Source organism: Tupaia chinensis, unplaced genomic scaffold (assembly GCF_000334495.1).
Source record: "Tupaia chinensis unplaced genomic scaffold, TupChi_1.0 Scaffold000495_1, whole genome shotgun sequence".
Lineage (NCBI taxonomy): Eukaryota > Metazoa > Chordata > Mammalia > Scandentia > Tupaiidae > Tupaia > Tupaia belangeri.
This window is the reverse complement of record NW_006160007.1, coordinates 102921-127607: the sequence shown is the minus strand read 5'-3', so window position 1 is coordinate 127607 and position 24687 is coordinate 102921. Positions and strand designations below refer to the sequence as shown.

The 24687-nt window shown below is 42.3% G+C and overlaps 1 protein-coding gene across 1 annotated transcript in view; it reads right to left on the bottom strand.

Moving 5' to 3' along the window:
* HS3ST3A1 (heparan sulfate-glucosamine 3-sulfotransferase 3A1) overlaps nucleotides 1–24627 on the bottom strand; it is a 133893-nt gene extending 109266 nt beyond the window's left edge. The window contains exon 1 of the mRNA XM_006156499.3: nucleotides 23491–24627. Within this exon, the coding sequence (XP_006156561.1) occupies nucleotides 23491–24020 (530 nt within the window). The 5' untranslated portion in view covers nucleotides 24021–24627. The remainder of the gene's footprint in view (nucleotides 1–23490) is intronic.
* Nucleotides 24628–24687: the final 60 nt, after the last annotated feature.

Genomic DNA, 24687 nt, shown 5'->3' with positions numbered 1-24687 from the left:
TTCTTGTTCTTGTTCTTGTTCTTGTTCTTGTTCTTGTTCTTGTTCTTGTTCTTGTTCTTGTTCTTGTTCTTGTTCTTGTTCTTGTTCTTGTTCTTGTTCTTGTTCTTGTTCTTGTTCTTGTTCTTGTTCTTGTTCTTGTTCTTGTTCTTGTTCTTGTTCTTGTTCTTGTTCTTGTTCTTGTTCTTGTTCTTGTTCTTGTTCTTGTTCTTGTTCTTGTTCTTGTTCTTGTTCTTGTTCTTGTTCTTGTTCTTGTTCTTGTTCTTGTTCTTGTTCTTGTTCTTGTTCTTGTTCTTGTTCTTGTTCTTGTTCTTGTTCTTGTTCTTGTTCTTGTTCTTGTTCTTGTTCTTGTTCTTGTTCTTGTTCTTGTTCTTGTTCTTGTTCTTGTTCTTGTTCTTGTTCTTGTTCTTGTTCTTGTTCTTGTTCTTGTTCTTGTTCTTGTTCTTGTTCTTGTTCTTGTTCTTGTTCTTGTTCTTGTTCTTGTTCTTGTTCTTGTTCTTGTTCTTGTTCTTGTTCTTGTTCTTGTTCTTGTTCTTGTTCTTGTTCTTGTTCTTGTTCTTGTTCTTGTTCTTGTTCTTGTTCTTGTTCTTGTTCTTGTTCTTGTTCTTGTTCTTGTTCTTGTTCTTGTTCTTGTTCTTGTTCTTGTTCTTGTTCTTGTTCTTGTTCTTGTTCTTGTTCTTGTTCTTGTTCTTGTTCTTGTTCTTGTTCTTGTTCTTGTTCTTGTTCTTGTTCTTGTTCTTGTTCTTGTTCTTGTTCTTGTTCTTGTTCTTGTTCTTGTTCTTGTTCTTGTTCTTGTTCTTGTTCTTGTTCTTGTTCTTGTTCTTGTTCTTGTTCTTGTTCTTGTTCTTGTTCTTGTTCTTGTTCTTGTTCTTGTTCTTGTTCTTGTTCTTGTTCTTGTTCTTGTTCTTGTTCTTGTTCTTGTTCTTGTTCTTGTTCTTGTTCTTGTTCTTGTTCTTGTTCTTGTTCTTGTTCTTGTTCTTGTTCTTGTTCTTGTTCTTGTTCTTGTTCTTGTTCTTGTTCTTGTTCTTGTTCTTGTTCTTGTTCTTGTTCTTGTTCTTGTTCTTGTTCTTGTTCTTGTTCTTGTTCTTGTTCTTGTTCTTGTTCTTGTTCTTGTTCTTGTTCTTGTTCTTGTTCTTGTTCTTGTTCTTGTTCTTGTTCTTGTTCTTGTTCTTGTTCTTGTTCTTGTTCTTGTTCTTGTTCTTGTTCTTGTTCTTGTTCTTGTTCTTGTTCTTGTTCTTGTTCTTGTTCTTGTTCTTGTTCTTGTTCTTGTTCTTGTTCTTGTTCTTGTTCTTGTTCTTGTTCTTGTTCTTGTTCTTGTTCTTGTTCTTGTTCTTGTTCTTGTTCTTGTTCTTGTTCTTGTTCTTGTTCTTGTTCTTGTTCTTGTTCTTGTTCTTGTTCTTGTTCTTGTTCTTGTTCTTGTTCTTGTTCTTGTTCTTGTTCTTGTTCTTGTTCTTGTTCTTGTTCTTGTTCTTGTTCTTGTTCTTGTTCTTGTTCTTGTTCTTGTTCTTGTTCTTGTTCTTGTTCTTGTTCTTGTTCTTGTTCTTGTTCTTGTTCTTGTTCTTGTTCTTGTTCTTGTTCTTGTTCTTGTTCTTGTTCTTGTTCTTGTTCTTGTTCTTGTTCTTGTTCTTGTTCTTGTTCTTGTTCTTGTTCTTGTTCTTGTTCTTGTTCTTGTTCTTGTTCTTGTTCTTGTTCTTGTTCTTGTTCTTGTTCTTGTTCTTGTTCTTGTTCTTGTTCTTGTTCTTGTTCTTGTTCTTGTTCTTGTTCATATATTATATATACTACAGAAGAATCTTTCTAATAAACACACTTTAATACAAGCTACTAAAATAATACTTCTAAAATTGTTTTACACACACTACAATGCCTTAAAACTATTCACATGAATAAAGAATAAATATAGACGTGAATTTGCTGGGCAACGCATAGGCAAACTACCAATGGACAGGCTAAATTGTTTACCACTCAAATAAGTTATAACAATGTTGCCAGGATTTATCTAAAGTATTATTTGATGACTAGAATAGCTACAAAAATGTTTTAATAAACTTTGGCCTATCAGATAAGTGTTGGACTAAATGACCCCAAGATTACTTCCAATGCTAATAATGAGATTTTATGACTGTGTACATTTTTTCTGAATAATAAGGTATTTTATTTTTAGATAAGACTAAATAAGTTCAGCTCCCAGAGGGTTGAGATTTAGTATAAACTACGTGACTTTCAAACAGGAATTGAATGTCATAAAAAAAAATTCAGTCACATCATTCTCAGAACAAATACTTCAAATTAAAACAAAAGTTAAAAGCACCCTTTGTATTTTATGCAACTATCTCTAAAAAGCCTGTAAATATGTGAAACATCTCTTATTTCTACCATTTTTAGACAAGCTTATGCCATTAAATAGTCTAGATTATTTTCTTCTGATTATGAAAGGCACTGAGTTCCTTTAACTCTGCGTTGACATTTTTGTGCCTACAGAACATAGCCCACAGGTTCGTACCTTTTTTATTTCCTGCACGTTACCTGACAACTGTGTGAAATTTCCCTCTCATTTAAAAATTACCTTGACTTAAGCAAACAAATACCCCCAAACAAAACGAAAGAAAAGAAAAACACCCTTCCTGGGAAACAGTTTGTCCAACGGAACATTTCCTTTTTTCCTGATGGATGTTATAAAAGAGGAAACAACTCGTTTGGCAAAGTATCGTACATCATCACTCAAATCTGAGTTCAGCAGTTCACATTTTTAGAGGCCTTGGGGAGGAAGAAAAAGAACTTTCTGTGTTCAAGGAAAATTATTTTGCCTGAGCTTTCAAAACTGAGCTAGCATATTTCACAAAATTCTGATAATAGACATACATAAAAGTCAAATGTCCAGCTCAATCTATTGAAGTTGCTTAAATATTCAGTTATTACTAGATTGTTAAGAACTTCTTGCTTAGAAGGGCAATAATTTTGCTCCAACTTTTAGAACTGTGCTAGCATATTATAATAGGTATACATAAGTCAGATGTCCAAATCAATAAACTTACTTAGTTGTTTAAATGAACTATTATTTATTTATTTTTAAATGCCCGTGCAAACAGAGCTGCAATATAATCTACCCACGGATGCTGTTTTCTAAACAGTGAAAGACTTGGATGTGGAATGAAGCGTTTAATGTCCAGTGGGTTTCTGCTCATTTCAAAATAATTGTCTTTTTACATTTCCCTAGTTCCACTTTGCCATTCACTATATGATCTGATTAACAGTTTCCATGCTTCTTTGTAGGAAATCAATAAGCTATTGGAAACCACATCTGAAATACTGTCTTGTCTTTCCAAATGCTTTCATTTTTTTGACATTTACTTACTTGCATCTTGCATGAGAGACAGAGAGGGAGAGAGAGACAGAAATAGAGAGACAGCACCCCCAACAGGGCCTTGCTGCTGCCATCCATTCCTGGCCTCAGCCAGTCCCAGATAAAGAGCCACATGCAGTCCCTGTGTGTTAAAGGAGGTCTCTGGACTTGAACCCAGAAACTTCCCATGTTGGTCAGCCTCGCAGAACATGGCCACATTACTGCTGCTCCATTGCCCTGCCCCTGAATGCCTTATTTTCAAACTAGCACTGTCATACAAATGCACCCTGGTGATGTGGAAGTGCCCTCATTGTCCATGTCAGTCACTTGCTGGTTTTATAGGGGCAGATCACCTGAATTCCTGCGAACACTGTGTAGTCATTCGCTCTCCAGAAACAAAGGAAAACTTCTTTGTGAAAGAAGGTCAAACAAACAAGATTATGGTAGAAACTGAAAAGGCAGTAAGTTGAGGGTAGGGGAAAATTTGCTGTAAATTCACAGCCATAGAGACGCATGCGATCTGGAAGATGTGGAGGAGCAGGTACAAACATTTCAACATCTGTGAATTTCAGGACTCAGAAGTCTCCAGGGTTTTATCCCCTGGAAATATCCAGGTTGACCACTAAGGAAATCTGAAGCTGCTTTAAAATCACTTATGCCTTCATGCTGGCCTCTCTGCCCTTCCACTGGTGGACTCCGGAGCTTTTAATCAGCGCCATGTCCCCTTTTCTCCTTCTAGTTCTCTACTTTCTCCTCTGCTGTAATTACATGACGTTTCAGGTCACACCACGATACGTCCTAAAGGTCTGTCACATACATGCACAAGACAACTTGGAGGCTGGCTGTATTTTAATCCAGGATATTAGAGAAGTAAAGACTTTGTGTACCTATTTATTTAAATGTAAAGCACTGGCATTCTTGTTCGTTCTTGTTCTTGTTCTTGTTCTTGTTCTTGTTCTTGTTCTTGTTCTTGTTCTTGTTCTTGTTCTTGTTCTTGTTCTTGTTCTTGTTCTTGTTCTTGTTCTTGTTCTTGTTCTTGTTCTTGTTCTTGTTCTTGTTCTTGTTCTTGTTCTTGTTCTTGTTCTTGTTCTTGTTCTTCTTCTTCTTCTTCTTCTTCTTCTTCTTCTTCTTCTTCTTCTTCTTCTTCTTCTTCTTTTGGTTTTTGCTGCAGGGCATGTGTGCTCACCAGAGAGGGAGACAGAGAGAGGAAAACTGAGAAATCAACCCCAGAGGGAAATGGCCACACCATGGTGTCTTCTCCTCCATTCTCCTCTTGGGATTTTGAGGACACACACACATACACCCAGCATGACTCTCAAGGCACTGGGTTGAGGACTTGAACCGCAGTTGGTCATGTTGTTATTCAGCACCTTAACCACCATGTCACCTCTTGGCCCCAAAACCACTAGCTTTTATTTTAAATACAATTATCTATTTAATTTATTTCTTTATTGTTTTAATTTGACCAGAGAGAGACAGAGAGAGAAAGCAATTTGCCAGGTCTGGGACTTAAACTACAGTCTACCATGTGGGAGTCCAATGCCTTAACCACCATGCCACCTGCCAGTCTCACCACTAGTTTTTTTTGTTTGTTTGTTTGTTTTTTAGTCTTCTGGGCTTCCCATACTATTCCCCGATTCCCTCCTTCCTTATCTCCAACAAATAAATCCCCCTTCATTTGCTACTATGCTATTTAAGGCCAACCCTCAGATTTTTGAGTGGATGAGAACACTTAGGGTGAAGTAAATTATTTGCAATATTTTAACACAAAACCTAAAGAGATGCCATGAGGAAGTTGCTGAACTTTACATACAGCAACTCCACTTACATTTTGTTTGTTAATTTCATGAGAGAGAGAAAAAGAGAAAGACAAGTACTCTCAACAGGCCTCATGCTGCAATCTGCCCCAGCCTTCCCAACCAGCTAGGATCATGGGCATGTGCACCTGACATGTAGATGTCAACCAGAAAAGCAAACCCAAGATCCTCTGTATGGGTCCAGCATTACATGAACAGTGTTCATGTCCCCACCATGTCCCCAAGTTGCCTCTGCTTATTTTAGGCAATATAGGCTTGAAATGTTCTCCATGTCCTTCCTCCAGGAACCTCTATGAACTGGACAGAAATAGTCACTATCAACCAAGTGAGAAACTAAACATTACAACAGTGATTTTTTTTCCATGAGCAATACATTTATGAATCAAACAATAATGGAATAAATTGGTTTGTTCTTTTTTTTTTTTTTTTGGAGAGGTTTTTGCTATAGGGCACGTGTGCTCACCAGACAGAGAGAGAGAGACAGAGAGACAGAAAGCGAGAAATCACCCCCCAGGGGGGATGGTCACGCCATCATCCCCTCTCCTCCATTCTCTTCTCGGGATCTTGGGCACACACGCACATGCACCCGGCATGAGTTTTAAGCCACCGGGTCCAGGACGCAAACTGTGGGAGTCCAGCGACATAGCCGTTATACTAACTGCTGGTTCCCCTAAACTGGTTTGTTCTTACTCTCAGGGGGTTTGTTTCCTTTTGTTTTTTAATTCTTTCTTACCATTGCCAGATTTTCTAGAAAAGAAAAAGAAAAGTATCAGCTGCATGACAGAAAGTGTCTGAATTTTGTCTTCTATCTCAAATTCATAGGACATGTCACTGGTAGAAGAATAACCAGTCCTTGGAACTTTTCAAAAATATTTCAATGTTGGTAAGAGAAAACATAACATATTTAAATTTCTCATTCTCTCCTGGAACTTTCAAGCAAGTGTTCAAAAAGACAGAGCTGCTTTTGGTTTTGTTTTCTTTCATTTTTTAAGGTGGAGATTATTAAAACAAGTTACTGTTTCTTCTCACACCTGCAGTGGAGTTTGGAAGAGGCTGGTGCAATGCTGCCTTGAAAAGGAGCCACCATGCTTCTACCAAAATGTTCAAAGAAAAGTTATCCAGGCATAGCAGATCTATGTGGCCTCAGGAATTAAATCATAGGCGTCCACTCGGAGAGTACAATCTGTAATTTCCTTCTTTGCCCTCCAAATAAAAGGCCTGGCTGAAACTCTCTGATAAAGAAACTGCTGATCAAGTCACTACGCATAGGTAAACACATCAGTGCAGAAACCAGTAAACACACTGAACACATTTTATGCACTCCTTTCATCTTAGGAAGTGTTGTTTACACGAATGGCTAGCCATCATGGTCCCAAGGCAAGTATGAGGACCCCACTAGTCAAGGCAAGACCAGGAAAGAAAGGAGAAGCAGCACCGATTAGACAGATGCATGGTGACGTTCATTGCATTCCTTGTCTCTTCTGACACACTTCCACATGCCCATCAGCTCATTGCCATCCGACTTCTGTCACCACAAAAGCCCTTGAGACTGTATTGAGGACACCAATGCCTGCAGTGAACACTCTCCGATCTCTACTCAAGTTCTCCATAGCATTTGATACCACTGACACTAAAACTACCCCCTCTTTCCCAGCTGACCAACCTTTTATGATATCAGTTTTAAATATAGCAAAAATTTGAAAGAAATGTACAATAGACACCAGTTTACCCACCAACTAAATTCTAAGACACATTTTTCTATACTTGCATTGCCAAATATCCTTCAATGTAAGCCTCTACCTATCCATTCATCCATCAATCCAGCTTTTTTTCCCTTACAGGGGACTATTCAGCTCTTGAAATGTATCTAACATAAACTGAGATGTGCTATGAGTGTGCAATGCACACTAGGTTTTGAAGACTTAGTATGAAACATGCAAAATATCTCATTGCTAATGTTTCCTTTTGATTACTTGTTGGAATTATAATATTTTAGGCATAACAACTTAAATTATAATCTTGTTAAAGTTGATTTCACTTCTTACCTTTTCAAAAACTTTTATTTATTTCTTCTATGAGAGAGAGAGAGACAAAGGGATAGCAGCACCCCAACAAAGCCTTGATGTCATGATCCATTTCAGCCTCAGCCAACCCTGGATTATGGCCATGCATGTGCTGGGGGTACTCAGATAGGTCTCCGGATGTGAACGGAAACCTGGAACCTTCTCATGTGGATGGCACCACACCACCATCCAGCCCTCTTTCTCTTACCTTTTGGTTTTTGTTTTTTTTGGAGAGATTTTCACTGTAGGGCGCGTGCGCTCGCCAGACAGACAGAGAGAGACATAGAGACAGAAAGCGAGAAATCGCCTCCCAGGGGGGATGGTCACGCCGCAATCCCTTCTCCTCCATTCTCCTCTCGGGATCTTCGGCACGCATGCACACGCGCCCGGCGTGAGTTTTAAGCCACCGGGTCTGGGACACGAACCGCGGTCAACTACGTGGGAGTCCAGCCACATAGCCATTACGCTAACTGCTGGTTCCCTCTCTTACCTTTTTAAGGTAACTTTTAGAAAGTTTAAAAGTGCATATATGGGTGCCCTTACATTTCTATTGGACAATGTTGGACAATGTTAACCTAGAATCAAGTCCAAATACCTTCAATACATCATTTAATAATCTTCCCAATTTTTTCACTAACCTTTATCCCGAACTTCTTACCTACACAGGCAGAATGTTGAATTAAACCACAGTGGGTATTTCTCTGCACAGAGACCAGGTGACAATGAGTGTGACCTCACTGCATCCTGTCACCTCTTCCATGTTCATCAAGTGATACCCAAGCATCCCAAAGGAGGAAGGAAAAGGAGGGAGTAAGGGAAGATCTATGTATCAAACATACTCAGGTACACTGTCAAAGAACACTTGAATAATTATTCATCTTAAAAAAAAAATGGCTGATGACTACTTTGTGTTTGTGATGTTGCCTCCAAAACAGAATGTTTGTAGTGGAGTATATACTCATATGTTTAAATGTCATCATCCTAAATAACCCTACATATTTTCTTTCTTTTTTCCTCCCTTCTTTATTCATGACAGGTCACATGTGCACAAATGAGAAAAAGAGAGAGTGAGAGAAAGAGATAGAGATAAGCACCCTTCACAAGATCTGGTCACTCAACCATCCCCTTACTCTAGTCCCATGGGATCTTGGGCAGTGGCATGCATGCCCCCGTGTGTTTCAGGCTGGCGAGGTATGAGAAATCCAACACAGTGCTGAGATCTGCTTTCTCTTGAGCAGCGCATTACCACCATACCACAGAGCCTGCACCAATTCTGCATACTTTCAAATGTTCTCCTGGATCACGGGTCACTTCTGTGCAATTCCAGGATAGATGGTCCTGACCCCATCCGTACACACTCACAGGGAATTCTGTTATTTCTGAATTGGGTTTTTGAGTGGGAAGTTAATCCTCTACAGTATATACATTTCTAACACCATCACTGGAAGTTCCTTGAGGTATTCACCTAAGCGTAACAAGAGAAGCAAAGTGACAGAGGAGGCTTTTAGCTTAGTCCAAGAGTCTGCAAATCAGAGCCTAAGGTTTTGGAGTTTTGATAAAGTTTTATTGGAACATGACCACACCCATTCATTCACATATATCTACAGTCACCTTCTTGCTACCATAGCAGAGTTGGAAGTAGTTACTAAGTGGTCCTTCCCAGAATAATACAGCTAACCCCCAGCCTTAGGGGTAATTTGTAGGTTTTTTCTATTAAACTCACAGTGAATTTATTATGTGACAGGTGGGCACAGGTCCAGGCCCTGGGGATAAAGACTGAAGGTTAGAATCCACAGCTATGTAGAATGTCCACACTTCAGTTTCTCAAAGGACCCTGAGGCTCCATTTTAGGCTTTCCAAATAGGACTTCTGTTTATACTAGTCAGGGTTTGTCAAGCGTTTTTTTCCTATTAGATCCATTATAATTAATATATTTCACACCTTACTTTTTCTGTGCACACTTCTCTATACAAGTATAAATAACAGAGTAAGATAAGTCTTCTTACTATGTAAGATCCACTCTCTTATTTATTGGTACAGTCATTTCGTATATTCTTTTTTTTTTTTTTTTTAGAGATTTTTGCTATATGGTGCATATGCTCACCAGAGAAACAGAAAGACAGAGACAGAAAGCGAGAGACCACCTCTGGGGCATGGCCACACAGCAATCCCTTGTCCTCCATTCTCTCGGAATCTTGGGCACTCACACACACGCACCCAGCATGAGTTTAAGCCACCAAGTCCAGGACTCGAAATGCAGTCAACTACATGAGAGTCCAGCGATGTGATCGTTACACCATCTGCTAGTCCCATATAGTTCAGTTTTTTAAAAAATTTATTCATTTTATTATACATTAATGCCTTGTGGTTTCGTTTGGGAAAAAAAAAAACTCAATGCATGCCAACTTTTACATGATTTTATTTATCTATTTATTTATTTATTTTTGCTATAGGTTACATGCGCTCAACAGAAAGAGACAGAGATGCTGAGAGGGAAAGTGAGAACGCACCTCCAGGGGGATGGCCATGTTGCAATCCCTTAGCCTCCTGTCTCCTTTCAGGATTCTGGGCACACACACACATGTGCCTGGTGTGATTTTCGAGCTGCCAGGTCCAGGACTTGAATGCACAGTTGGCCATGAGGGATCCAGCTCCTTAACCTCTATGCCACCTGCTGGCCCTTTATCAGCTTTCTGGTGTTTAACTCTGTCCTTCATTGTCAGTCACAGGGTATACACCAAACACATTTGCCCTCCGTTGAGGTGGATTTGCCCCATCCATGCAGAATTTTGTTTTGTTTTAGTTTTGGTTTTGAATATGGGAATCCTTTCCCTGTATGTTTTTGTTTTGTTTTGTTTTGTTTTGTTTTTATCAGTTAAGAAAGATTCTTACAAAAAAACAGAGGATGTGACAATATTGAGTCTGCCTTCCTACATGGTAACAATCAGTCGGAACTGGGAAATAGTTCCTCCAACGCTTCCTTTCCACCCTTTCCCCCACTGCCACAGGGTGAACGCACCTGAAAATCCCAAGAATTTTCATCATAAGCATTAGCTCCTCACAACCTCCTCCCATACAAATATAAACCAGATCCAATTTGTTTTCTTTCCATCATTAAACCCTCGCAGGGCATTCTAGCAGCCCCTCTGGCTTTGGGGAAAGGCTTTTTAAACAGATACTGTTGTAATCCAAAGGCCTCCTACACCAAGAAAAAAGGGTAAGGCCTCATTAAAAAGAAAAACAAGTGGCCTTTATTTCTTGAAAAAAAAAAAAATTAAGAAGCAAACCCACAACATTTGATGAAAGGACAAGAATAATTAGAGTCCACCAGGAAATTTAAAAAAAAAAAAAAGATGCAAGTTTTTGTTTACTTAAAAGCTTTGTTTGTGAAGTGAATCACTGCATCTCTGCAACATTTTCCTCCCTTCAGAACTTTTCAAAACATCAACTTAGAGTGAACATGGATTCAGTTAAGAAAGGTGATGAAGGGAGCAGTTGGTTCTGGGAAAGGAACTTTAGTTGCCGCTTAATCCGGGTCTCTCTCTTAAATATCTGAACTTAATGAGAATCTGCAAAGATTTATGACCGTAACAAACACATCATTTTTGACTTTGTCATTCAAACCACTCTGGTAACTTTGATATTTCCTAGTGAAAGGAGAGATCTAATCCAAGTAAAAACTCAGAAAAAGGGAAAAGGCATTTTATTCCTATCATTTGATTGATTACTTCCTACTGTGAACACTCAAGAGAGAAAAAGTAAACTTTTTCCTCTCTCTACTCAGATTTCTCCTACTAATCTTTTACAAGCAGGCAAAGACCATAAAACACAAATTACTTATGAGGATCCAAAGGCCAATCATTCTACTTGGGTCCCCAAATCTATAAGCATCAAAATATTGTGGAAAACATTGGAGATGAAAAACAGAAACTTTAAGTTGAATTAACCATGATTTAAGGCAATTCCATGCTTTAATTTGTCAGTTCTGAGAGAAGAAAAAACACAATGCTTGGTTCCATTCAAGAATATTTTTGTCATTGTTCCAAATCTTCTCAACCTAAACTTAAATAACTTGGGGAGTGCAACTGTTGCCCAAATTCAGCCTCTAGAATTGTACTCTACATCCTTGGCTTTTAGCTTACCCTTGCACAATTACTTCTGTTTCATTTTAAGAAAGAAACATTCTCGCAGTGAGCGTAATGGCTATGTCGCTGGACTCCCATGTAGTCAACTGCGGTTCAAGTCCCAGACCCTCTCACAGTCTCTGTCTTTCTGGCAAGTGCACTGGCCCTATAGCAAAATCCTCTCAAAAAAAAAAGAAGTATATATATATATATATATATATATATACTAATCATCATCACAATAATAATGAAGACAAAACAGTGCTTGGGTGACTACTGGGCTGTGCTTCGATTGGGGGTATAAACGTAAGTCAATCCAAAAGTGAAAGCACAGAAGGGAATGGAAAATGCACTTTGGCAGTGACTCAGCAAAGTTCCGGGGGTCTGGGACCCCCACAATACAAAAGGGCTGACAATAAAGCCATACCTTGTGACCCCCGTGGTCACGGGCCGCCAACACACCTTGTCCTAATTCCAAAAACCCCGAGCGTAACTTCCGATTACGGTCCCGACAATGTGTTTGCCTCCTCGTGCAGCAGTTCATAAGGAAGTTTCTTGCTCGTTTTGTCCACTTACACGTTTTTCAAGTGATTATTATTGTTCAATTAATTGACTAGCCCAAGATTTCTGATAATGGCCAATAGAAAAAAAGAAAAATTAAAGGGGAAATTGACCAAAACCAGAAATGGGTTTAGTTATTCCACAAGAGGCTAACAGATTCACTTGGATTTTTTTTTAAAAGTCTTTTAGAAAGAGATTTTTGCTATAGGGTGCAGGCACTCTCCAGAGAGACAGAAAGACAGAAAGTGAGAATTCATCCCTGGGGGAGTGGTGGTGGGGGGATGGCCACGCCCCAATCCCTTCTGCGCCTCCACTCTCCTCTTGGGATTCTGGGCACACATGCACATGCCCAGCGTGAGTTTGAAGCCACCATGTCCAGGACTCGAACAGCGACATAACCATTTCACCATCTACTGGTCCCTCACATGGATTTTTTAATTTTTAAAAGCCTTACCTTCTCAACTGTCTTTTACAGCATTGTCTGATTTTTCTCTTTTTTTTTTTTGTTAAAAAAAAAAATTTAAAAACTACTTATTTCTCCAAAGAGAGAGAGAGAGAGAGCCAGCCACTCCCCACAGGCTCTTCATGCCAAGATCCATCCCCAGTTTCAGCCAGCCCCAGTCACGGGCACATACCTGACGTGTCCATGGTGGTCTTGGGATGCAAACCTACAACCTTTCCCAGATGAGTCCAGTTGCGTGGTCAGAAAACATCATAGAAAATGTTAGTGGTGAAACTGGGTTTTGCACCAGGTCTAGTATTTATTTAGCTTGATGACCTTGTGCAAGAAACTGCAAATTCCTGAGCCTTTGTTTTCTGACCTATAAAACGTAAAACATGATAGGACCTACTTAAATATATTAAGGATATTAGCAACGTCGCTCGGACTATATGCCGAGGTTCATTCAGCACAGTCTATCACACAGTGGGGGTTCAACTAATTAAATTATCCCTTAGCATATAAAATGAGAGATTTCAAGACAGCTGCTGACACGGTGGTTAAAGTGGCTGGAAACTACATGGCTGAGTATGTGGGTCAAGTCCTCAACCTGGTGGCTTAAAAAACATGCTGGGCGTGTGTACATGCATGCCCAAAATCCTACTGAGAAGAATAAAAGGGAGGAGACTGTGGCATAACCATCCCCTCTGGGGGAGAGGGATACTTTCTCACTTTCCCTCTTTCTCTCTCTCTCTCCCTCTCTGTCTCTCTGTGCTGAGCATGCCTATAGCTAAATAAATAGAGAGATCTCATCAAAAGCACATTGTAAGATTCAAATATTTTTCTATATTTAAAAAGAAAAATATATACCTACTAAAATGAAAAATGCCAAACAACAAGTAGAGAAAGATTTAAATTAAAGAAATATTTTTATTTCCATAAGCATTCACCACCTGTCCCTTGCAAAAAAACAAGTTTATAAAACAGATCAAAAAAAAAAAAAGATAAGTGAATCAATGATTAGAAGGAAATAGTGTTAGCTTCTTTTAGTCTTCGGATGGAGGGAGAATGTTACTTTTTTTTTTTTTTTTCTTAAGTAAAAACGTGATGTGGACAAAACTATTTTTACAGTTGTTAAAATACCAAAGAGGAAATGTTTCGAAGGCAATTTTCATCGCTGTATTAAATCAGAAACCCAGATACACAACTGTGTGTTTAAAAACAGAAGCAAAACATGCCAGCAGGTCACCTAGACAGACAGGAACTGTGAGTGTGATCACGCGGGCAGCGGAGCTTGGCGGCCTCCGCAGGGTAAGCCACCCATAGCTGCAGGATGCCTGGTCCCGGTCCTCCAGGGCTCTGGAGCTTAGACTTGTTCGCATTCCCTCGCTTTGAACACAGTTGTGCCAGAGCCCTTTTGCTCCTACAGCTGGTGTCATAAGCCAGTGTCCACCCCAAAGGTGAAGGCACCAGGACAAAAACGCAGTTGGATATTCAAGCTGGCCTGTACACTCCGAACTGTGTTACCAAAAAAACCCACGAGCCCGTTGCCTTGCTTGATTCAGGGACAAGAGCGTAGGAGGAGAACGGTAAGCCAGTTTTATCATGAAGTAAACTGAGGGGAGATCAGTGTGTCCGGGAACAACAGGTGCTGGTAGAGGAGAGCAAACTGGCAGGCCTAATGTGGGGGCCTTGGGAGGAACGAAAGGAGGGACGCAAAATAAAAGGGAATTGGTGGGCCAGCAGGTGTCGTGGTAGTTAAGGCACTGGACTCCCACATGGCTGACAGTGGTTTGAGTCCCAGACCTGGTGGCTTGCTTTCTCTCTCTCTCTGCCCTCGTTTCTCTCTGGTGGACACATGTGCCCTACAGCAAATTTTAAAATAATAATAATTAATAAATGAAATAATTTTAAATAGAAAATAGAAGGAATTGGTGAGGTGCCTTCCTTGCTGTTTTTGTTTCACTTAGGGTTTTAGTATAATTTTAGATATTTTAAAAATAGCAGAAGGGTCAGGTGGTAGCACAGTAGTAATGCAACTGAACCCACATGTAGGACCTCCCCAAATACACCAGAGCATGTGTGTTCTTGATTTGGGCAGACTGAGGCTCAGGACATAAGGACCCTATTGGTGGTGCTGTCTCTCTGTCTTTCTATCTCTCCTTGTCTTTCTTCCTGATGGAAGAAATCAATGAATCAAATTTACAAAAATTGCAAAAAAAAAAAAAAAAAAAAAGTACAGAAAATTACCATAAATCTTTCACCCAAATTCCCCTAAGATTATCATCTTATGTAACCCTAGTACAATCCAATGATCAAACCAAGAACTGGGCCTCCGTGTATTGCCTGCTGGTCACTAAACAATACACAGTAATGGGCCTAGCAGTTGGCGTAATGGCTATGTCGCTGGACTCCCACGTAGTCGACCACAGTTCCAGTCCTGGACCTGGTGGCTTAAACTCACGCTGGGCACATGTGTGTGTGTGCCCAAGATCCTGAGAGGAGAATGGAGGAGAAGGGATTGCGGTGTGGCCATCCCCCCTGGGGGTTGATTTCTCACTTCCTGTCTCTCTGTCTCTGTCTTTCTGGCGAGCTCACACACCCTATAGCAAAAACCGCTCAAAACAAAAACAAAAAAATACACAGTATTCACATTCCTCAGTGTTTCCATGAATGCTTTTTTTCTGTCCCAGGAGCCAATCAAGGGCACCCTCTATAAATTCTCACTAGTAACAAACCACCTGTGTGTCCTCCCCCTGAGACATTTATTAGTCTTGCTTCACTATGTGTGATCTAGACACTTCCCACCAGTGCCGGTCAGGCTACCTGGTAGAAAATCCCTCCACTGGGGTTTGTCTAATGTTTTCTCACCGCTCGACTGGGAACATGGATGTGGGGATGAACACCCACAGGGGTGGTGCCATCCTCATTGCATCAGATCAGTGGGCCAGGGTCCCATCAGGACAACAAGGGACATTAACTGTGGTCACTTGGTCAAGGTGGCATCTGCCGAGTTTCTTCACTGCCACATCCCATTTATTCCTTCCCTTGTTTTCTTTCTTTTTAAAGAATTATTCATCTAATTTTATTTATTATTTACTTTTAATTTGACCCCAGAGAGAGAGAGAGAGAGAAAGAGAGAGAGAGAAAGAGAGAGAGAGAGAAAGTGAGAAAACAAACCGCCAGGTCCAGGATTTGAATCATGGTCAGCCATGTGAGAGTCCAGTGCCTCAACCACCATGCCACCCACCAGCCTCCTCCTTCATTTTAAAAAGTTAATCATTGTATTGTAATTTCTAATTTACATGGCAGAGTTGAGCATAGCTATGGGGAATCAAACATGTATACAATGTGTACTGAGCAAGTCAGGGTAAAAACAGGCCTGCCATGTCCAACATTCACCATCACTCTGAGCTGTACACACTCAAAGTCCACTCTTTTGGCTATTGTGAAATATACATTAAATTGTCATTCACTTCCTCTGTAGCACACATCACTATCTGCTTTTTAAATTTTGCCAGAGGGCACATGTGCGTGCCAGAGAGACAGGAGAGAGAGAAATCATTCCCTCTGGGGCATGGTCATATCATAATCTCTTGTCCTCCGTTTCTTCCTCCTGTCAGGATTTTGGGCACACAGGTACATGTGTCCAGTGTGTTTTTCAAGTGACAGGGTCTGGGACTCGTGGGACCCAGCTGCCTTTACCACCAGGCCATGGGCCAGCCCATCCCAACTCACTACTCAAATACACTCATGTTCTCTCCTCCCCCGTCTCTCTCCCTTGTCAGTCTTCTGGTATCCACCCTTACACGGTCTGTGTCTGTGAAACCCAATCCTTTGGCCCCCAGAAGATGAAGATTTTACCGGAATTGCTACCCCACTCCCAAGGCCTTGGCCAACACTCACAGAAATGCCTTTCCTGTCCGGACTCGAAAAGCCCCTTCCTGGGCACCCCTCGGGCCCTCAGCAGGCAGGCTCTTTAACACAGTGTCTCAGGGGCCTTAAGGGTTAAGCAGGCTTCTCCGAGCTGTCAGGAATCACAGGACCCTCCTCCAGAGGCCTACCACACAGGGGGAGGACTAAAGCTGCATTGCCGATGTTGACGTAAAATCATCTGGAAGTGTTTTCATTTGAAACCGGTTTTCAGAAACAGAGGCAAAACACACTCCCAGAAGTAATCTGTGGCACATGGCATTCCTCTGTCATACACATCTCTAATACAGATCCCCTAAGCATTTATATCTTGCTTTTCAGGTTTATTGTGAAGTCAAGTCCCTTTCATTTCTCTCCAAAAAATAAACTCCCCGCCTAAAAGAAGTGAGCTGTCCTTCCCTAAAAGAGGCAACGTAGGGCTCAGCTGCGCCAGACAGATCGCATTTGCTTGTAAGTGCTACCTAACGTGATGTATCGTTGCTGTTCTTTTCATTTTTTTCTTATCATCAGGAGTTTTCTAGGTTCTCCCCTTGGGATTCCTTGCTGATCCGTCCTCCCACTAGGTGGCGCTACACGTCCCATTCAGAGTGGGCTGCTCTCCACAAGGCGTGGGATTTTCTTTTACAGCCTTTTGCAAACATTTCTCTCACATTCCTAATGATAACTACTAAACTGCATGCCTCGCACACAGGTCTCCTTTCCTTTTCCACATGTATTGTTATCAGACGACTTCTGAAACAGGCTCCATCGGAACTTCTGGAATACAATCTTCAAATGTTCTTAAGATAAATGTTCATTTCCAGGTGCACGATCACTTCACTCCTAATCACGTGAGTGATGCAAAACTCAGGGGCTGCATCCATGGAGGCAAGAACCCAGGAGGTGCTTTGGCTTACTGTCTTCATTTCTGAATGTGGGCTTTGCAGACGTTTGTTTATTAGCTGTATCGATACCCCGCCCCCCCCCAGATATTTCTAAACGACATCAAATTAGCGAAGGTTTTAAAGTGCTGATAAGCATTGTCAAGACATTCTGATGAATGCAAAGAGTAGGAAGCTAAAGTATTACTTCCCTGCAATTTCCTCTGATTACATACGAAAGGCATCTATTTAATAAGAAACCAGAGTTCCACAATGGTAACTCACCACTCAAAGAAGAACAAACTTTTTAAAGCTTGGAGTCTAAGATCCTCGAGAAACATACACCAAGAAACGATGTTCTTTATCAGCCAAGCTCCTATTACTTGCTGGAGGAAGATCTCCCCCTAAGGAAACGAGCAAAGTATATCAAGTTCCTGGCTAAGCTTAGCAATTTGACTGATGATGACTGCAATCTCCAATTGTTTAAATACATCCCATAGAGATAGGAGAACTTTTTGTTGTTGTTTATGTCAAGGAGGCCTGTTTGCTCCGCGACACTCCTCTCGTGGAGTGAGCATCTGGTCTCTGTAAAGTTAACCCCTGTTGTCATTAATTACACAAGTTTATTTCATTCCCATGACTCTTCCAAAACACAGATTTGGCACTTCTTCTTTCCTGGCCAATCAACAGACTTATGGATGTGAGACAAATATTTTGGCCAGAATGTTTTTCTTTTTAAAAGGAGGGCAGGAGATGACAATGTTGTGCTAGATTTTCTCCCATAGATGGCTGTGCATTTTGCATAAAGTATATCAGCATATTCAAATCTCATTATTATCAAGGAAAACTCACACAAGGTATTCCAACTCCAAGCTCTACCCAAAGTGCATTTGCTTTTTTATTTTTGTTACATTTGTTTAAGTTTGTGTATGACATGAGAGAGAGACAGACAGACAGAAACAGAGAAAAAGGCATCCCTATAAGGACTTTATGCCATGATCCACTCCCAGCCTCAGCCAGCTCAGATCATAGGCACACACACTCATGGCCAGTGTCTACAGGGAGGCTTCCAGATGTGAACTCAAGACCTTCCCACACAAGCCCAGAATCACAGAGCACTGAATACTGCTCTACCACTGGGTGGCCCTTGGTTTTTAATACTTGGGCTATGATCTCGAAAGCCCCAGCTGTGGTTCACACTTGAACTCACAGCTACTTGAAGGGAAGGATTGCAACTTCAAGGTCAGCATGGGTAATATTTGTTTCAGATCAACCCTATAACACAGTGGTTAAGGGAGCTGGATCCTACATGGCCAAGTGTGTTCTGAATCCTGGTCCTGGTGGCTTAAGAAACACACAGGGCATGTGTGGGTCCATGCATGCCCAAAATCTCAGTAAGAGGGGAAAAAAATGGAGGAGAAGGGATTGTGGTATGACCACGCTCATTAGGGAGTGCTTTCTTTGCTTTCTATCTCTCTCTCTTTCTCTCTCTCTCTCTCTTTCTCTCTCTCTCCCTCTCTCTCAGGTGGGCATACATACACCCTCTGGCAACTAAAAAAAATTGAAAAAAGCAATACTCCCAAAGTTTATTCCATACCTAGAATGTCTGATATCACTCAGAAGTTCCTCAACCACTTAATGACCCTTTTCTTATAAATGCCATCACTTTCTCCACCTACTGGGTGTCTATTCTGCATGCACATGCATGTGTATGAAGTTATACATCTACACACACACACACATACACACACACACAGAAACTAGGATGATTGACTTGAATGGTTGGTGCAGTCTAGTGTGGATGAGTCTTGAGTTCAGACAATCAGCAAACAAAACGACAACGTCTTGGTTCCTCAACCTCTCACTAGGAGGGCAGTGCCCAGTTGCGGAAAGCTCCTGGAAACTATCTACACACACGATAAAATATACACTCTTCACCTCTGCAGATAAGGACTCTAGCTTGGAGCCTAAAGCCACTTCCTTCTCCTCTCCTCCTACCCCTCATCCCTTCCCAAGGTTCTTCACTCTGCTCTAAAGACAGAGAGCCTCTGGACCTCGGTCCAGATGACCTCGCATGGGTGGCCAAGCTCTGTAGCTCCCTTGGCTCGAATTTCATTTCCAACCCGTCACACAGAGGAGGCTCACGGCACAGGAGGGTGGGAAAATGCCCATGGAGGTACTCTGCAGCTGCTCCCAGCTGCCACAAAATGCCGTCTCCTTGCAGAGACCGACTATCGGCCTCTCCAGTGGACTTGTAAAACAAGGTCATGATCATTAGTGTCCAGAAAAGTTCCCATGTTGATAAGGCTAGAGGAACACTAACTTCTAAACTCCAATCAGTAATTCTGTTCCTTTGCTGAAATGATCCAGACTCGCTAAAGAAAAGGAATTAAAATGTAGGAGATAGATACGCTGGAGCAAATAGATAGTGAATTATTCCTACCTTGTACTAAAACAGACTGAAGTATTACTGGAGTCAAAGGTACATACATACGTGTGTGGATGTGTGTCTTTGTGTATATGTGTGTATGTGTGTGTATGTTTACTTCAAAAAGTTCAGAAACATGGAGTTAGACTATGAGTCTAGTTTGTTGGGGAAATTGTGAAATAGTTTTTTTCATAATATGCATTTTCCATTAACTATTTTTATTTTTAATTTGTTTGAGGGTATGCTACTTCACTGGGGAGAGAGAGAGAACAAGAGAGAGAGAGAAAGCAGAAAGCAAGACAGAGAGAAAGGAAGGGTGAGAAAGTTCCCTCCATGAGGGATGGTCACACCACAATCCCTCTTCCTCCATTTCTCCTCCTTCCATGATCTCGGGCATGTACTCACACACACCTGGTGTGTTTTTCAAGCTGTTGGGTCTAGGATAGGAACTGCACAGTTGGCCATGTGGGATCCAGCCACCTGAACCACTATGCCACTGCTGACTCTTCCATGAACTTTTTGAGGGCCCCTCAAATATACACACTCATGTATTTTTAAATACTTTATCTGTTACTTGATGCAGACATTAACATGCAGAGAGAGGGGCCTTGTTATTAAATTCTAAACTCACCAGCTCCTAGACAACAGTGGAAGCATTTGGTCTGGACTTCCTGTAAAGATCTCAATGTTTCGAAACTACTGAAACAATTTTCCACTTTCTTTTATGAACCCACTACACGTACAATGGAAATGAAGACTATTCCCTGCAAAGGATTGCTTTCCCATGACATGCAAGCCACAGACATTTGTCGTACTGATATCATGTCTGCTAAATTAAGTAAGGAGGAATGTGTTTAAACTCCGTCAGGGTGGAGTTTTGTAACCAGAAAACCCCACTGAAGTGCCCTCAACTCTCATTAACAAAGCTCCTGACAAAAATTTGTCTTCGTCTCATTTATTTTAGAAGATATTAAGACATTTTAAGTGATGAAGAATAACTTCTTAAAGTGATTTTCAGTAACAAACTGTTCCTTGCCTTTACTACAAAATTGTTCAGCTGAAGAAAGCGGTTATTCCTCTTCTCTGGGAGTACAGTTTATGAAGTATTTTCTACCCAGTGAGAAAAGTATTGAAATAGCAACAGGCGTTTCTGACTCTTAAAGTCATTCTCCGAGTTTCCTTCAAACTTCCTAATAGCAGATTTCTCCCTTTGTGAGGACAGTAGGGGGCACTGCCACAACAAACTTTTGTGGTCAACTGAGAGATTTCCCTGGGCAAAATCACAAGGCTAGACGTTTTAGGATTGTCTGTGTCGATGAGCATCTAAAAATATTACACAGATTTTTTTTCTCTTCCATAACTCACTTCGGGGTGCAGATTTTGGGATTTTCTTTCTGTTCGTGTGTGTGGGTGTGTGTGTCTAGGTGGTCATTCGTAAGCCTGTGGTAGAAATCTTATATTGCAAATTTGGGGCTGATGGAAGAAAGTCAAACAGAATCCTCTGTTCTAAAATACTAACTAAATATAAGTAACTAAAACACACTCAACAGTCAAGTGGCATTCAGTGTGGGAGTTTTGTTTTTGTTTTTGTTTTTGCTCTTTTCCACAGTTCAGATTTCAGTATTCTCACAAACATCAAACTCCAAGTTCAGATTCAAGATGAAGGAGAACCATGAGGAAATTTCATTAAGTAAGCATAGTCCAGGCTCTACAGGTTGCATTTTTTTTTTAAATAAGAGTTTTCTATGTAATTGAGTTAAACTTAAATTTATGCATCCAATAAAAACCCATTGCAAATGGCAAAACAAAGCCATTGCCCCAACACTTAGAAAATTAAATTCGCCAAACCATGAAGTCTACTGTGCAGTTATTTTTGTAACCACTATAAATTGCTTTATAGATCTCTTCTGCTGTAGTGAGCAACTTAAGGGAGAGATTCACTTTACAGCACGCCTCCAGTGTTACAGGACAGCGTGGCCTTGAAGTTTATGGCTCTTTGGGCTTTTCTTTTTCTTTCTTTTTTCAATACGTGTGTTTCTGGTTACCTTGACATTTTCTTTCTCTTACACAAGCTCAGAAAGGCCCATGGAAAATGCGATCCCAGACTGTATGTATACCGTGCCCTCGAACACTCATTTCTGGAATCAGAAGAAACAATCCCACTTTGTAGACATAAAGTTTATGTGGCACAGCCAAAGGAAGGGGGTCTAGTACTAAATATTTCACCATATTTCACAGCACTGCCGAGCCCAACATGGTCTCAGATGTTTCAGGCGGCTTGAAATGTGCTGGCCTAGACAGCACTGTACCAAGCCGGAATTCAATGCAAACTGCTATAGATAAGAGTTTTAGGGGTCTTTAATCACAGCTTTCTTGTGTCCTTGATGGAAAAAACAGAGGTTTCTTTAATCACTTCTTTCTTGTGTCCTTGATGGAAAAAACAGAGCTGCCTTTGTGCTTAAAAAAAAAAAAAAAAAGACCTGTTGTTTCCAGATTCAACAGGTCATTTTTATAAGAACTTCCCAGAGGATATGACATAAATGACAGAAACACAAGGGAATATTTTAAGTGGCTGGTGATTTTAAATGATATATATTCTATAGCGAGGGGAGGTTGTTTGTTTTTCTATCACATGGAACGTTACCGTTTTAAAAGTGTTTAACGTATAAATTCAATTTTTAGGACCAAACATTTTCTCATGGGTTGAGTCACTGTAAATTCAGCTTCTGAAATCAATCGGAGGGTGCACCCAAATCAATAAACTTGTCAAATCTCGTCCATTTCTGTTGGGGCGGGGGACGCATGGTTCATTTAGTGAGCTTTTGAAATTGTACCTAAATTGTGTTAGAACTTGTGTAACATTTAGGTAAAAGTAATGAAGAAAATGCCTGTTTTTATCAACAAGATAAACTTTATAGAATGGAAGATTCTGGCAACATGATTTCTCCTTATACTTAGAGGAAAGAAAAAAAAAAGCCAATATTTTAGAGCAAACAAAATTGAGGTAACACTAGGATGTATGAGTTTGGCTGATCGAATTATTAAAGGTGGTCTGAATTTGAGGAGGCTGGCAAATTTAAGATTAAGATCTAAATGAGTCTTGCTTCCTACACTGTTTTTTACAGGGCTTTTCACAGTATATTCTTCCCCCCCCAACACACACACACACTTTTTATTTTTTTTAAACTTACATACCTTATTTGCAAAGAGGACTGTAGGAAAATCTTTGGAAAAGTTGCTGCAAGTCCAGAGACAAAAGTTACTTCTCCCTATAAATACCGAAAGCACTTCGCAACTCTCATAGCTCGCCCCAAACAAAAGTTATTACCAAGGGAGCGCTCTTTAAAACAAGGTGACTGGCGGCTGGCATTCGCTCGTATATCTCCCGAACAGCGAGGCTCTCTGGTCCTTGACACTTTTACTAAGTCTCTATATTACCTAGCACCTAGGACAACTGTCTGGCAGAGGGTCAAAGTAAATAAATACCTGATGGCCAAGGCTATGTTAACCACAGAAAATGGCCCAATCCCCCCAAAATAGAAACAGGCCTCCTGGAGAGAGGGTACCTTGTAATTGATGAAAAGCTTAGTATTTAGGAAACTTTCTTTTTTCTTTAGCTAAATACGTGAATAGTTTCAAGAGAAGGAGAGAGACAAGACTGGCCATTTGGGAGAAAGGGTATCCCCCAGGCTAAAACAAATGGCGAAGGCCAATGTCCCATTTCCTCTTTCAACATCCACTTCCCGGAAAGAGAAGGCCAAGTGGGGGAGTCAGACTCCTCAACATAAGGACAGCTACGTGTGACCTTTGGCCTTCTTCGTGAAGTGAGGAGGAAGTTAACTGGGGGTCACCGAGGGCTCTTCGAAGTGTCCCCCTGTCCGGAAGCCCCGCACTCTGACTGCCCCAGCCTGGACCCGCCCCCGCTCACCGGTACCAGGCGAGGCCCTTGTCGTAGCTGCGGTCGAAAAAGTGGGGTTCCGCGCCCACGGCGCGCACGTCGGGGTGCACGCGCAGGAACTCCAGCAGCGCCCTGGTGCCGCCCTTCTTCACGCCGATGATGATGGCCTGCGGCAGCTGCTTGCTGCCTTCGTCCAGGAGCAAGGCCAGGGTCCCCGGCGGGGCCTCGGCCACGCTGCTTCCGGCCCCGGAGCCGCCGGGACCCACGGCCTGGCCAGGGGTCTCCTCTTCCCAGGGCTTTCTCTGCGCCGCCGCTGGCCACACCGCCAGCTCCCTCGGGCCTCCGGCCAGGACGCCGCGAGCCGGGGCCCCCGCCTCCTCGCTGCCGCCCGACAGCCCCACGACGGGGCCCGACAGGGTCTGGCAGCGCTCGGCCAGGCAGTAGAAGACGTAAAGGGACGTGAGCAGGGAGCAGAGCATCAGCAAGAACTTCCGGAAGATGCTGCGGGACAGCGGCTCGGCCGGGGTGGGGTGGGCGCCGGCCGGGCCCAAAGGGGACATCCTAGCCGGAGGCGACGTCGGGCAGCGCGCGGGCCATGCTAGGCCGGGACTCCGCCAGGTGCCCTAACATCCCCCGGGCGCGCCTGAGCGCTGGACAGAGGCCGCAGAGCCGGTGCGCGCCTATGGCGGTGGCCGTGCGGGCTGCCTCGGGAGACCGAGCCCGGGACCCCGCAGGGGATCCCAGCTTCCAGTCGGGGGGCGCACGGGGGCCGCGGCGGTGCTTAAGAAACCATCGTCTTAGACTTGCCCAAGTCCCGAGCCTTTGGGCAACGCTGGGCGCTCCAGTTCCGAGAGCCGCCGCAATGGGGTCTCGGCGGCGGTGGCGAAGGCGCGTCTCAGCCCCGGTCCCGAGCGCCGCTCAGCGCGGAGCTCCACTCAGCGTTCGTGCATCCCTCGCTCGGTCCCCGGGAGGCCGGCTCCGGGTGGGCTGAGCTCCGTGCGCTCCAGACAGAGGCGAACGTCAGTGCCCCCGTAGCCCTTGGCCCCGCTTCCTCTCTGATCCCCCTGCCCGCCCTTTTGGTCCGGGCTCAGGTCCTTTCTGCCCTGATGCGAGGTCCCTCCAAGTCCCCGAGCGAGCGGCAGCAGGCCCGCGCCGAGCCGTCCGCCCCTTTCGGTGTGCGCCGGCGGGTCCCCGCTCCTCTCGGGCCCCACCTCGGGGCGGCGGGGG